A 14,365-nucleotide genomic window follows, 5' to 3' on the forward strand; every position below is an offset into this window, starting at 1 on the left:
AGTTATGCCTACTCTCTCTTTTTCCTGTTAGCTAGCCAATCATCTATCCATTACAATATGTTACCCCCTGCACCATGAGCTTTTATTTTCTGCAATAACCTTTGATGTGGCATCTTATCGAATGCCTTCTGGAAATCTAAGTACAGTACTTTCACAGGTTCCCTTTTATCCACAGCACATGTAACTCCCTCAAAGAACTCCAATAAATTGGTTAAACTTGATTTTCCTTTCACAAAATCATGTTGACTGTGCCTGATCACCTTGAATTTTTCTAAGTTCCCTGCTATAACGTGTTTAATAATAGCTTCTTCCAACATTTTCCCTAAGACAGATGTTAAGCGAACTGACCTGTAGTTTCCTGCTTTCGGTCTCTCGCTCCCTTTTTGAGTAAAGGAGTTACATTCGCTATTTTCCAATTGAATGGAATCTTGCCTGAATCTAGAGAATTTTGGAAAATTAAAACCAACGCATCAACTATCTCACTAGCCACTTCTTTTAGGACCCTAGGATGAAGTCCATCAGGACTCAGGGACTTGTCAGCCCACAGCTCCGACAATTTGCTCAGTACCACTTCCCTGGTGATTGTAATTTTCTTCAGTTCCTCCCTCCCTTCCATTTCCTGATTTACAGCTATTTCTGGAATGTTATTTGTATCCTCTATAGTGAAGACTGATGGAAAATACCTGTTCAATTCATCTGCCATCTCCTTATTTTCCCTTACTAATTCCCCAGACTCTATAGGACCAACGTTCACTTTGTTAACTCTTTTTTAAAAAATATCTATAGAAACTCTTACTATCTGTTTTTATATTTCTAGCTAGTTTTCTCTTGAACTCTAATTTTTTCCCTCCTTATCAATCTTTTAGTCATTCTTTGCTGTTTTTTATATTCTGTCCAATCTTCTGACCTGCCACCCATCTTTGTGCAATTATATGCTTTTTCTTTAAGTTTGATACTATCTTTAACTTTTTTTAGTTAACCACGGATGGTGGGTCCTCCCCTTGGAATTTTTCTTTCCCATTGGAATATATCTATTCTGTGTATTCTGAAATATCCCCTTAAATGTCTGCCACTGAATCTCTACTGACCTCAGGTTCAATTCCGGGTACTGCTTGTGTGGAGTTTGCAAGTTCTCCCTGTGTCTGCGTGGGTTTCCTCCCACAGCCAAAAGACTTGCAGGTTGATAGGTAAATTGGCCATTATAAATTGTCCCTAGTATAGGTAGGTGGTAGGGAAATATAGGGACAGGTGAGGATGTGGTAGGAATATGGGATTAGTATAGGATTAGTATAAATGGGTGGTTAATGGTCAGCACAGACTCGGTGGGCCGAAGGGCCTGTTTCAGTGCTGTATCTCTAAATCAAAAAATCAAATCCCTTGACCTAATTTGCCAGTTCACTTTAGCTTGCTCTGCTTTCATGCCCTCATAATCGCCCTTATTTAAGTTGAAAATACTAGTCTTGGATCCATTCTTCTCTCCCTCAAACTGAATGTAAAATTCAATCATATTATGATTGTTGCTACCTAGGGATGCCTTAACTATGAGGTCATCAATTAATCCTATCTCATTGCAGAATACCAGATCCAGTATAGCCTGCTATCTGGTTGGCTCCAGAAAATGTTGTTCTAAGAAACTATCCCAAAAATGTTCTGTGAAGTCCTCATCTAGGCTACATTTACCCATCTGATTCTTCCAGTTCATATTAAAATCCCCCATGATTATCACCGTATCTTTATACTCTGTACTACTGTGTGATTACTGTTCGGGGACCTGTACACCACTCCCATGAGTAACTTCTTGCCTTTATCATTTCTCTTCTCTACACAAACTGCTTCTACATCCAGGTTTCCTGAACTTGCGTCATCCGTTCTAATGTGCTAATACCATCATTAACAGAGCCAACCTCCACCTTTTCCTAGCTTCCTATCCTTCCTAAATGTCATGTACTCTTCAATATTTAGGTCCCAAACTATGTCATCCTGCAGCCATGTCTCTGTAATGGCTATCAGATTGTACCTATTTATTCTATTTGCACTATCAGTTCATCTGTTTTGTTTCGAATGTTCCGTGCCATCAGATACAGAGCCTTTAGTTTTTTTCCTTTTATTGTTTTGTAATGTCTAGCCTTGACTGCTGCTTTATTCTTAGATTTGTACTCTCTATCCCTTCCTGTCACGGTCTGTTTATCATTTCCCATATTAATACCTTTCTCTCTTGTCTTGTCTCTACTCTTGATTTTTTTACATCTTACCACATTTGATTCCTTGTTCCCACTATTTAGTTTAAAACCCTCTTCCCTCGTTATGCAGCTCGCTAGAACACCAGCCCCCGCACAGTTCAGGTGCAGACCGTACCAGTGGTACAGCCCTCACTTTCCCTAATATTGGTTTCCGTGCCCCACGAATCAGAACTCACTTCTACCACACCAGTCTTTGAGCCATGCATTCATTTTTCTAATCTTATTTGCCTTATACCAATTTTCATGTGGCTCAGGTAATCTTTGCCACCACCACCACCATCACTACCACCACCACTTGTCTCGAGAGACAATGGGTAAGCGCCTGGAGGTGGTCAGTGGTTTGTGATGCAGCGCCTGGAGTGGCTATAAAGGCCAATTCTAGAGTGACAGACTCTTCCACAGGCGCTGCAGATACAATTGGTTGTCGGGGCTGTTACACAGTTGGCTCTCGCCTTGCACTTCTGTCTTTTTTCCTGCCAACAGCTAAGTCTCCTTGACTCGCCACACTTTAGCCCCTCCTTTATGGCTGCCCGCTAACTCTGGCGATCACTGGCAACTGACTCCCACGACTTGTGATCAATGTCACGTTTGCAGACGTCTTTAAAGCAGAGACGTGGACAGCCGGTGGGTCTGATACCATTGACGAGCTCGCTGTACAATGTGTCCTTGGGGATCCTGCCAGCTTCCATGCGGCTCACATGGCCAAGCCATCTCATGCGCCGCTGGCTCAGTAGTGTGTATGTACTGGGGATGTTGGCCGCCTCGAGGACTTCTGTGTTGGAGATATGGTCCTGCCACCTGATGCCAAGGATTCTCCGGAGGTAGCCAAGATGGAATGAATTGAGACGTCGCTCTTGGCTGACATACGTTGTCCTGGCCTCGCTGCCGTAGAGCAAGGTACTGAGGACACAGGCTTGATACACTTGGACTTTTGTGTTCCGTGTCAGTGCGCCATTTTCCCACACACTCTCGGCCAGTCTGGACATAGCAGTGGAAGCCTTTCCCATGTGCTTGTTGATTTCTGCATCGAGAGACAGGTTACTGGTGATAGTTGAGCCTAGGTAGGTGAACTCTTGAACCACTTCCAGAGCGTGGTCGCTGATATTGATGGATGGAGCATTTCTGACGTCCTGTCCCATGATATTCGTTTTCTTGAGGCTGATCAGGTAATAATACAGAGATTATTACCTTTTGAGGTCCTGCTTCTTAATTTGGTGCCTAGCTCCTCATACTGACTATGCAGAACCTCCTTCCTTGTCCTGTCCATGTAGTTGGTACCTACATGGACCACGATGACTGGATCCTCCCCCTCCCACTGTAAGTTCCTCTCCAGCCCTGAGCAAATGTCCCGAACCCTGGCACCAGGCAGGCAACACAGCCGTCTGGACTCTCGCTCTTTGCTGCAGATAATTGTCAATCCCTTCACTATACTACCTACTGCCACTACGTTCCTTTTGCTCCCCTCTTGAATGGCTTCCTGTACCACGGTGCCATGGTCAGGTTGCTCATCCACTCTTCAGCCTCCACTCTCATCCAAACAAGCTGAAAGAACCTCAGACCTATTGGGACAATCGCAAAGGCTGAGGCTACTGCACTCCTGCCTTCTGGGTCCCCTCAGCTGCAGCCACACGTTCCTGTCCCTGACCACTGACCAAATCAGAAGACCCTATCCTAAGGGGTGTGACTGTCTCCTGGAACAAAGTGTCCAGGTAACTCTCCCCTCCCTGATGTGTCGCAGCGTCTGCAGCTCGGACTCCAGCTCGATGACTCAGAGCAGAAGCTCTTCGAGCCACAAAACATGCTGCAGACATGTTTGCCCTGGATCGCACTGGGATCCAGGAGCTCTCACGTGCTGCAGGCGTGACCCATTACCTGTCCTGCCATCCTTACTGTGTTTTAACTAACTACTTAATTATTTTGTTTAATTATTTATTTTCCTTTTTAATATATTTTATTAACCTTACCACCAGTTTCTGTACTATTTTAAACCTTTGGAATAGAATAAACCTTAAACACTTACCAGATACCCAACAAGCAGCTAGCTTCTTCCCCTGTAGTAGAATAAGAACCAAGTCCTACAGAGTGAAAAGGTTAGAAAAAACAAAGCAAAGGAGCACCCCTCCTCACTTTTCCCCTCCTCACCCAAACTTTCTCAACTCACTGAACACCCAGCACTCTGTTCAAGTCACACTCAGTCTCTTTTTTTTAACAATCTAATTAGTAACCTGTTTAAACTATCAATTTTAATTAATACCTCTAGTCCTGCTGTGTTATTATACTCTTATTACAACACTTACTGTTAGACTGCCCTATTGAATGTTGGGAGAGAGATCTATGAAGGGGACCTCAGGAAGAGGCCATGATGGATTATCCAATCGGAACTTCTGGCTGTAGACAGTTGCAAGTGCTTCAGCCTGGTCTTTTGTGTTGACGTGCTGGGCTCTACCATCATTGAGGATGGGGATGTTCATTGAGCCTCCTTCTCTCATATTTGTTTATTAATTGTCCACCACCATTTATGACTGGATGCGGCATGACTTCAGAGCTTTGATCTGATCCATTGGTTATGGGATCACTTAGTTCTGTCTATAGCATGCTGCTTCCACTGTCTGGCATGCATTGTATTGTAGCTTCACCAGATTGGCACCTCATTTTTATGCCTGATACTGCTGCTGGCATGCTCTCCTACCCTCATTGAACCAGGGTTGGTCCCCTGGCTTGATGGTAGTGGTAGTGTGAGGGATGGGCTGTGCCAAGAGGTTACAAATTGTAGTTGAATACAATTCTGCTGATGGCCCACAGCGCCTCATGGATGTCCAGTTTTGAGCTGCTAAATCTGTTCTGAATCTATCCCATTTAGCAAGGTGGTAGTGCCACACAACATGATGGAGAGTGTTTTCAATGACTGTGCAGTGATCACTCCTACCAATGTTGTCATGGACAAATGCATTTACGATGAGTAGGTCGTTGAGATGTAGTAAAGTGCGTTTTGCCCTTGTTTTGGTTCTCTTACTGTCTGGCATCTATGTCCTTTAGGACTCAGCCAGCTTGGTCAGTAGTGGTGCAACTGAGCCACTGTTGGTGATGGATATTAGCGTCCCCCACCAAGAGTACACTCTGTACCCTTTCTACCCTCAGTGCTTCATCCAAGTGGGATTCAACATGGATTCATCAGTTGAGGGAGGGCGGTAGGTGGTAATAAGCAGGAGGTTTCTTTGCCCGTGTTTGTCTCCGGACCCCACGACGTCGCATGGTATCAGGTCAAAGTTGAGGTCTCCCAGGGCCACTCCATCCCGATTGTATACATCTGTACCAACACCTCTGGTGAATCTGTCCTACCGAGGGATGGTGATGGAGGAGTCTGGGACATGGGCTGTAAGGTATGAATTTAGGAACACAGGAGCAGGAGAACGCCATTCAGCCCATCGAGCCTCCCCCGCCATTCAATATGATCATGGCTGATCTTCCACTTCAATGCCTTTTTCCTACACTATCCTCATATCTTCTTATGTCATTTGTATTTAGAAATCTGTCAATCTCTGCTTTAAACATACTCGATGATTGAGCTTCCACAGCCCTCTGAGGTAGAGAATGCCAAAGATTCACAACCCTCTGAGTAAAGAAATTTCTCCTCATCTCGGTCCTAAGTGGTTTCCCCCTTATTTTGAAATTGTGTCCCCTGGTTCTAGACTCCCCAACCAGGGGAAACATCTTAGCTGCATCCAGCCTGTCAATCCCTTTAAGCATTTTGTAGGTTTCAATGAGATCACCTCACATTCTCTGAAATGCTAGAGAATACAGGCCCAGTTTCCCCAATCTCTCTTCATAGGACAGTCCTGCCATCCCGGAAACAAGTCTGGTGAACCTTCGTTTCACTCCCTCTGTGGCAATAATATCCTTTCTATGGTCAGGGGACAATATTCCAAGCGTGGTCTAACCAAGGTTCTATACAATTGAAGCAAGACTTCACTACTCCTGTACTCAAATCCTCTTGCGATAAAGGCTAACATACCATTAGCCTTCCTAATTGCTTGCTGCACCTGCATGTTCGCTTTCAGTGACTTACTAACCAGGATACCCAGGTCCCTTTGCATATCTACACTTTCTAATCTCTTACCATTTAAGAAATACTCTACACATTTATTCCTCATACCAAAGTGGATAACCTCACATTTTTCCACATTATATTCCATCTGTCACGTTCTTGCCCACTCTCAAAGTCTGTCCAAATACCCTTGAAGCTGCTTTGCATTTTCCTCGCCCATTTCCGCCAAGTTTTGTGTTATCCGTGAACTTGGAAATACTACATTTGATCCCCACATCCAAATCATCTAATGCCAGGCTTTTGCTTGACTGAACTGTCAGACAGCTCTTCCAATTTTGTCACAAGTCCACGGATGTTAGCAAGGTTAGGGATATTCAAATTGATAGAACAACTTGCATTTATATAGCACCTTATCATGTATTGCAGTTCAGGTTTTCTACCAGAATCTTTACCTGTATAAACGATTCAATGCCCGATTCCATATGTAGATTAACTCTTCTATGAGCTGAAACCTGCATCTTAATTTTCATGCATGGTTCGATTGGCATAACCCAGGTCATAGAGTCATTGAATCATTTACGGCACAGAAGAAGGCCATTTGGCCCAACGAGTCAATGCCAGCTCTTCACGGAGCTATGCAGTCAGTCCCATTCCCCAGCTTGATCCCTGTAGCCCTGCAAGTCTACTTCTCTCAAGTGGCCATCCAACCTCCTCTTAAAGACATTGATCATCTCCGCTTTCATCACCCTTGTGGGCAGCAAGTTCCAGGTCATTACCACCCGCTGCCTTAAAAAAAAGTGCTTCGTTATATTCTCCCTGCATCTTTTTCCCAAAACTTTCAATATGTGTCTCCTAGTCCTTGTACCATTTGTTAATGGAAACAGTTTTTCGTTGTTTAACTTATCTCAGCCTGTTATAATCATGTACACTTCTATTAAATCTCCCCTCAATCTTCGTTGTTCGAAGGAGAACAAATCCAGCTTTTCCAACCTAACCTAGTCACTAAAATCCTCCATCCCTGGAACCATTCCAGTAAACCTCTGTCCCCTCTCAGTGGCCCTCACATCCTTTCTAAAGTGTGATGACCAGAACTGGAGACAATCCTCCAGTTGGGGCATAACCAGAGCTTTATAAAAGTTCAGCATAACTTCCCTGCTTTTGTACTCAGTGACTCCATTTATAAAGTCCAAGATCCTATATGCTTTACCAACCACTCTTTTAATATATCCTGCCACCTTCAAAGATCGATACACATGCAACCCAGGTTCCTCTGTTCCTGCACACTCTCTAGAACTGTGCCATTTAGTTTATATTGCCTCTCCCTATTCCTTCTGCTAAAATGCATCACCTCACACTTGTCAGTATTAAATTCCATCTGCCATCTCTCTGCCCAGTCTGCTAGCCCATCTATGTCCTGTTGCAGGCGATTCAGATCATCCTCTGTTTGCTTCACCTCCAAGTTTGATGTCAGCAAATTTTGAGATTCTATTCTGTATTCCAAGATCCAAGTAGTTTATATACAGCAAAACAAACAGTGTTCCCAGCACTGACCCTTGGGGAACACCAGTGTCTACCATTCTCCAGTCTGAAAAGCAACCATTTACTACAACTCACTGTTTTCTGTCCTTAAGCCAATTTTCTATTCAATTGGATACTGACACTCCCATTCCATGAGCCTCAGTTTTCTTAATCAGCGTTTTATGTGGTAGATCATCAAATACTTCCTTAAGATCCATATAAACAACATCCATCGCATTCCCTTCATCAACTTCTTACTTCATCAAAGAATTCAATTAGATTAGTCAAGCATGATCAGCCTTTTACAAATCCATGCTGGCTATCCTTAATTAACTTGAACCTCTCAAGTGCCCATTGATATTTTCCCTGATTATTGTTTCTAAAACCTTACCCACCACTGATGTTAAACTAATTGTTTTGTAGTTGCAAGGACTGTCCTTACACACTTTCTTGAATAACATTTGCCACTCTCCAATCCTCCGGCACCTCCCCATATCCAGGCAAGATTGGAAGGTTATGACCAGCCCTTCTGCTATCTCCATCCCTACTTCCTTTAGCTACCTGGGATGCAAGCCATCTGAACCAGGTGACTTATCAACCCTAAGCATAGCCAACCTTTTTAGTACCTCCCCCTCTCAACTTTTATCCTATCCATTGCCTCTACTCTCTCTGCTTCTACCAATATTATGTCAGCCTCCATTTCTTTAGTGAACACTGATACCAAGTACTCACTCAGTATATTAGCCTTGCCCTGTACCTCTAAGCATGTATTACCCTCACTGTCCCTAATAGGCTCCACGCCACCTCTTACTATCCACTTACTATTTACATGCTGGCAGAAGATCTTTGGGTTCCATTTTATGTTGACTGCCATTCTATTTTCATATTCTCTTTTGGCCAGTCTTATTTTCTTCACCTCCCATCTCAACTTATTGCATATGGCCTGGTTCTCACTTGATGAGTTCACCTGACATGCATCAAACACCCTCTTTTTTGTTTCATCATCATCTCTATCTCCCCTGTCAACCAATGTGCCCTATTCTTGGTTCCCCTACCTTTCAGCCTTGTTGGAATGTTCCTAGACTGTACCTGAAGCATCTCTTCCTTAAAGATAACCCATTGTTCCAATACAGCTCTTCCTGCCAGTCTTTGGTTCCATTCTACCCTGGCTAGATCCCTTCTCATCACATTGAAATTAGCCCTCTTCCAAACCAGTCTGAACTTCATGGTACAATGAACACTTTCCTAAGTGCTCCCCCACAAACGTTTGGTCCACTTGGCTCACCTCATTTCCCAGCACCAAATCCAGCAATGCCTCTTTTCTAGTTGGGCTGAGAGCATATTGATCAAGGAAGTTGTCCTGAACACATTTTAGAAATTTCTCCCCCTCCTTACACTTTACTCTAAAATTATCCCAACTGATATTTGGATAATTAAAGCCCCTCAAAATCACCACTCTTTAGTTCTTACATATCTCTATGATTTCCCTGAAGGTTTGCTGCTCTCTCTCTCGCACTATTTGGAAGCCTATAGAATACCCCTTGTAGTGTGATCATACCTTTTTTGCTCCTCAACTCTAACCAAATGGATTCTGACCTTGCCTCTTCAAGGATATCCTTCCTTTCCATCACTGCAATAATATCTACCCTAATCAGCGATGCTACCCCGCCTCCTTTTTTTCCTCCTCTATATTTTTTGAACGCTTTATATCCTTGTATATTAAGCACCCAGTCCTCGCCATTTTTAAGCCACGTTTCCATTATTGCCACCACCCACGTTGTGGTGAATCGCTTACAGGAAAGAACTTGGGATATGCATGTTCCCTTGTCACCTCAGATAGCAGAAACGTCACACCATTGGATCACAACATGTAAGCTAAAACTACTGTCCTGATTTATCTACCAGTGATGTAATACAGAAGCAAAAAATAACAGCCAAGATATTATGTAGTACAATAATTGAATTTATGTTACAGCGTCTCTATTTCAAAAATGATAGGCAACATGGTTTTGTGCAGGGAAGGTCATGTCTTACCAACTTAATAGAATTCTTTGAGGAAGTGACAAAGTTGATTGATGAGGGAAGGGCTGTAGATGTCATATACATGGACTTCAGTAAGGCGTTTGATAAGGTTCCCCATGGTAGGCTGGTGGAGAAAGTGAAGTCGCATGGGGTCCAAGGTGTACTAGCTAGATGGATAAAGAACTGGCTGGGCAACAGGAGACAGAGAGTAGTAGTGGAAGGGAGTTTCTCAAAATGGAGACGTGTGACCAGTGGTGTTCCACAGGGATCCGTGCTGGGACCACTGTTGTTTGTGATATACATAAATGATTTGGAGGAAAATATAGGTGGTCTGATCAGCAAGTTTGCAGACGACACTAAGATTGGTGGAGTAGCAGATAGTGAAGGGGACTGTCAGAGAATACAGCAGAATATAGACAGACTGGAGAGTTGGGCAGAGAAATGGCAGATGGAGTTCAATCAGGGCAAATGCGAGGTGATGCATTTTGGAAGATCCAATTCAAGAGTGAACTATACAGTAAGTGGAAAAGTCCTGGGGAAAATTGATGTACAGAGAGATTTGGGTGTTCAGGTCCATTGTTCCCTGAAGGTGGCAACGCAGGTCAATAGAGTGGTCAAGAAGGCATACGGCATGCTTTCCTTCATCGGACGGGGTATTGAGTACAAGAGTTGGCAGGTCATGTTACAGTTGTATAGGACTTTGGTTCGGCCACATTTGGAATACTGCGTGCAGTTCTGGTCGCCACATTACCAAAAGGATGTGGATGCTTTGGAGAGGGTGCAGAGGAGGTTCACCAGGATGTTGCCTGGTATGGAGGGCGCTAGCTATGAAGAGAGGTTGAGTAGATTAGGATTATTTTCATTAGAAAGACGGAGGTTGAGGGGGACCTGATTGAGGTGTACAAAATCATGAGAGGTATAGACAGGGTGGATAGCAAGAAGCTTTTTCTCAGAGGCGGGATTCAATTACTAGGGGTCACGAGTTCAAAGTGAGAGGGGAAAAGTTTACTGGGGATATGCGTGGAAAGTTCTTTACGCAGAGGGTGGTGGGTGCCTGGAATGCGTTGCCAGCGGAGGTGGTAGACGCGGGCACGATAGCGTCTTTTAAGATGTATCTAGACAGATACATGAATGGGCAGGAAGCAAAGAGATACAGACCCTTAGAAAATAGGCGACAGGTTTAGATAGAGGATCTGGATCGGCGCAGGCTTGGAGGGCCGAAGGGCCTGTTCCTGTGCTGTAATTTTCTTTGTTCTTTGTTCTTTGTTCTATCTTTGCAGCTTCTTTTAGCAAATTCTTAAAAAGACAGTCTTTGCTGGTCAAATTTACACAAAGTAGCCCTTCAGATAATCCTATAGAACAGACAATGTACTGTACTCTGAGCTAGATATGATGGCTATAAAACAACACAAATACACTTCAGACACATATTTGCATACAATAGATTTATGAAAACTATTCAACAGTTCAGCTAGTCATCTGCATGGGTCATCAACAGGCTAATTTTTCCACGAATAAAGGAAATTCCATACACAACTATTCCATGACTCTACTATAAAAAATGGAATCAAAGATTTACTTTATTTGAAGTCCTATAAAAACAAATAATCCCTATTTCCGCTAGTCGCGTCTCTCCGAAACATCTCAAAGTTCTTCAAAGTAATTCATTGTATGTGATGCACATTGATAGTTGGGATGTTCTATGTGGTTGATATTTAATGGCATCTTGATAACTACAATATAATCACAGAAAAATTAATTAATTGATAAATTGGAGTTAATTGTTAGGAAATGATTCATTGGATCACCTGCAACATTTTGTTCTTTGTTGAAGTATTTTTACAGCTGTTACTAAATGTTGTATAGCCTTTCTATGGTCAGTGGCAGGGTAAAATCAGTTGGACATCTAAATGTTACCATGGCTTCTATTTTTTGGAATCATAGCTTTGAATTTTCTTTTCAGAAGGAGATTAAGTATATGTAATGTAAACGTAGAATGAACTATTTGCAATATTACTGGATGAGCAGTTCACAGGTATGACATTGCTTTGTCTGCTATTTTAACAAAGGCATTTACCCATATAAAACAAACTGGTTCATAGGAACAGGAAAAGGTCATTCAGCCCATCGAGCCTGACCTGCCATTCAATATGATCATGGCTGATCATCCACTTCAACCAGGGGAAACATCTTAGCTGCATCTACCCTGTCTATCCCTTTAAGTATTTTGTAGGTTTCAATGAGATCACCTCTCATTCTTCCAAACTCTAGCGAATACAGGCCCAGTTTCCCCAATCTCTCATCATAGGACAGTTCCGCCATACTGGGAATTTTATCTTAAAATAATGAGACAGAATTGCAACATCCTACTTCTTTTACCACATTACTGAATGGAATGACACCCTAGTGTAATGAAATTACTATCCATTTAATTAACATCTGAGTCCTAATCTTTTGTTTAACATGTGAGCAGTTAATTGTGTTCTGAGTTTCTGAACCAAACTTCAGACATAAAATATTTAATTCCAGTCTCTGAGGCCTGAATGTTTAGTTACTTATTGTACAGTGTTTATTCTAGGTTGTTTATAATAAACAGTAGGAGAGGGTTTAGAAGAAATTTCTTTGCACAGAGTTGTTGGAGCATGGAACAACAGTTTGCATGAGGAGTAATTGAAGCAGCATCTTTTATGGGAAAAGAGGATAAACATTTTTAAAAATTTTAATATTTAAGAATTTACAGGGTTACGGGGAAGTGTAGGACAGTAAGATTAATGTTGTGTTGCATTAGTAAGGTGATGCAGCAGACACAAAGGGCCAATTTTTATGGTTCTAATTTCAGTATAGCCACCCTTTTTTTTAAAAAATGGCTGTAATGTAGTCTAATTCAGCTCAGGCTCACAACCTGAGGTCACAGTAGAACAGTCAGTTTGTAGCCCCTAAGATAACTCTTTAAATTATCTTGGAATTACAGGTTTTTTTGCGACGACCTACCACACCAGAAACAGGCTCAGGATCCAGCTCAGAAGTTGCTCTTTCCTCCTTTTTTTTAAACTGTTATTCAGTGATCTTCAATTAGTAAACATATAATCATAAGAAAGAAATACACCAGAAAAACTGTTCTGCTGTATTAAAATAAGTTTCAGATTGGAGAAAAAAATCTTTTCGGAACCGTTACAAAGTGATGTGAGTAACATTAAGATCTAAATCTGTTTGCAGAAAGGGATTAGCTTATATGCTTCTATTTTCTTAAATGACTGCTGACTCATTTGTTTAAAATGTAGTTATTTGATTCATTTTTCAGAGAAGGCCATGGCAAAATATCAGTTTTTGCTGTGAAAGTGGCGCTAGCAACAATATGCGGAGGGAAGATACTGGATAAACTGAGATGTAAGTATTTTGTACATGCTAATCATTGCAATGTTCCAGTCATTGTTCTGCATTTAAAATTTTTGCTATTTGACAACTGCTTATCTCCACTTTGAAATATGTAAGAAAAAAAACTTACATTTATATAGCACCTTTGATGATCTTCGGACAGCCCAAAGTACTTTACAGCCAATGAAGAAGCTTTGAAGTGCAGTCTTTGTTGGAATGTAAGGGAAGATACAAAAGTAACACAGCCAAGACAGCTTCAGAAAAAAAACGAGGACGAACTTATGTTGGCAACCCATTTGTATAAATATGCTGTCTGTATGCTATTTAATATCTAAAGTGAATGCTCATCAGTGTTTCGTATAAACACAGCCTGCTCTCATTCTTCCCTGTGTTTAACAGTGGCTGAGCATCTGTTCTTTTAAGTGCAAAAACAGATTTGGAGAAAGGTGCAGAAGTTGAAATCAACAGTATAATAGAGTAGGAGAAACTGTAAATTGATCAGGAAGTAAGAGCTCATTGCGTAAGAGAATGGGGAAAATTTTTGTTTTCACCACATGGGCAGTAATCTGGTGGAGTGGAATATCCACCTGTCCGATTTTTATTCCACTTATTGCAGTGTAATGAAAATCATATGGGTTCTATAGTGAACAGGTGATCTACTCCATCAGTTCTGCCCATGCAGTGAAGGTGAAAATTAACTTCAATATACTAGAGCAATTACAGACATAGGGAAGACTGAGACAGAATATGGAAATCTGAGACCAACATTTTACTTAACTCTGTAATATTTAGAAACAAGCGTTACCATTAATAGATATGTGTCCACTGTACATATCATTTTTTCATCCACCTAGCCAATTTAATCTTGAATGCAGATGTTCCTTGTGAGCTACTTCCCTGGAAGTGAATTCAGAGCCTCACAACTCTGTGTCAAGTAATTTTTCTGGCCTTTTGTTTTAAATCCTTTACATTTAATCTTGTATCTTTGGCCCCTCATTCTTGATCCTCAATCACTGGAAATATTCTGCTTCTATCTACCCTATCCCATTCCTTCCAAACTTGTCCCATAATCTGCATCATTCGAACTAAAAAGGACCCAATGTTTGAATTTTTTCTCATATTTCTATTTCCTGAAAACGGGCAGCATCCAAGTTAATGTGTATGT

General features: G+C 41.8%; 1 protein-coding gene across 9 annotated transcripts in view; it reads left to right on the plus strand.

The window, feature by feature from the left end:
• The window catches only part of dtna (dystrobrevin, alpha), a 437,687-nt gene that overhangs the window by 214,471 nt on the left and 208,851 nt on the right, over positions 1–14,365 (plus strand). For all 9 annotated transcript variants that reach the window (XM_068031788.1, XM_068031787.1, XM_068031789.1 and 6 more), the window contains exon 5: positions 13,127–13,212. In XM_068031788.1, coding sequence (XP_067887889.1) covers positions 13,127–13,212 — 86 coding nt within the window. The remainder of the gene's footprint in view (positions 1–13,126; positions 13,213–14,365) is intronic.

The sequence above is a fragment of the Heterodontus francisci genome, chromosome 5 (assembly GCF_036365525.1).
Source record: "Heterodontus francisci isolate sHetFra1 chromosome 5, sHetFra1.hap1, whole genome shotgun sequence".
Classification (NCBI taxonomy): domain Eukaryota; kingdom Metazoa; phylum Chordata; class Chondrichthyes; order Heterodontiformes; family Heterodontidae; genus Heterodontus; species Heterodontus francisci.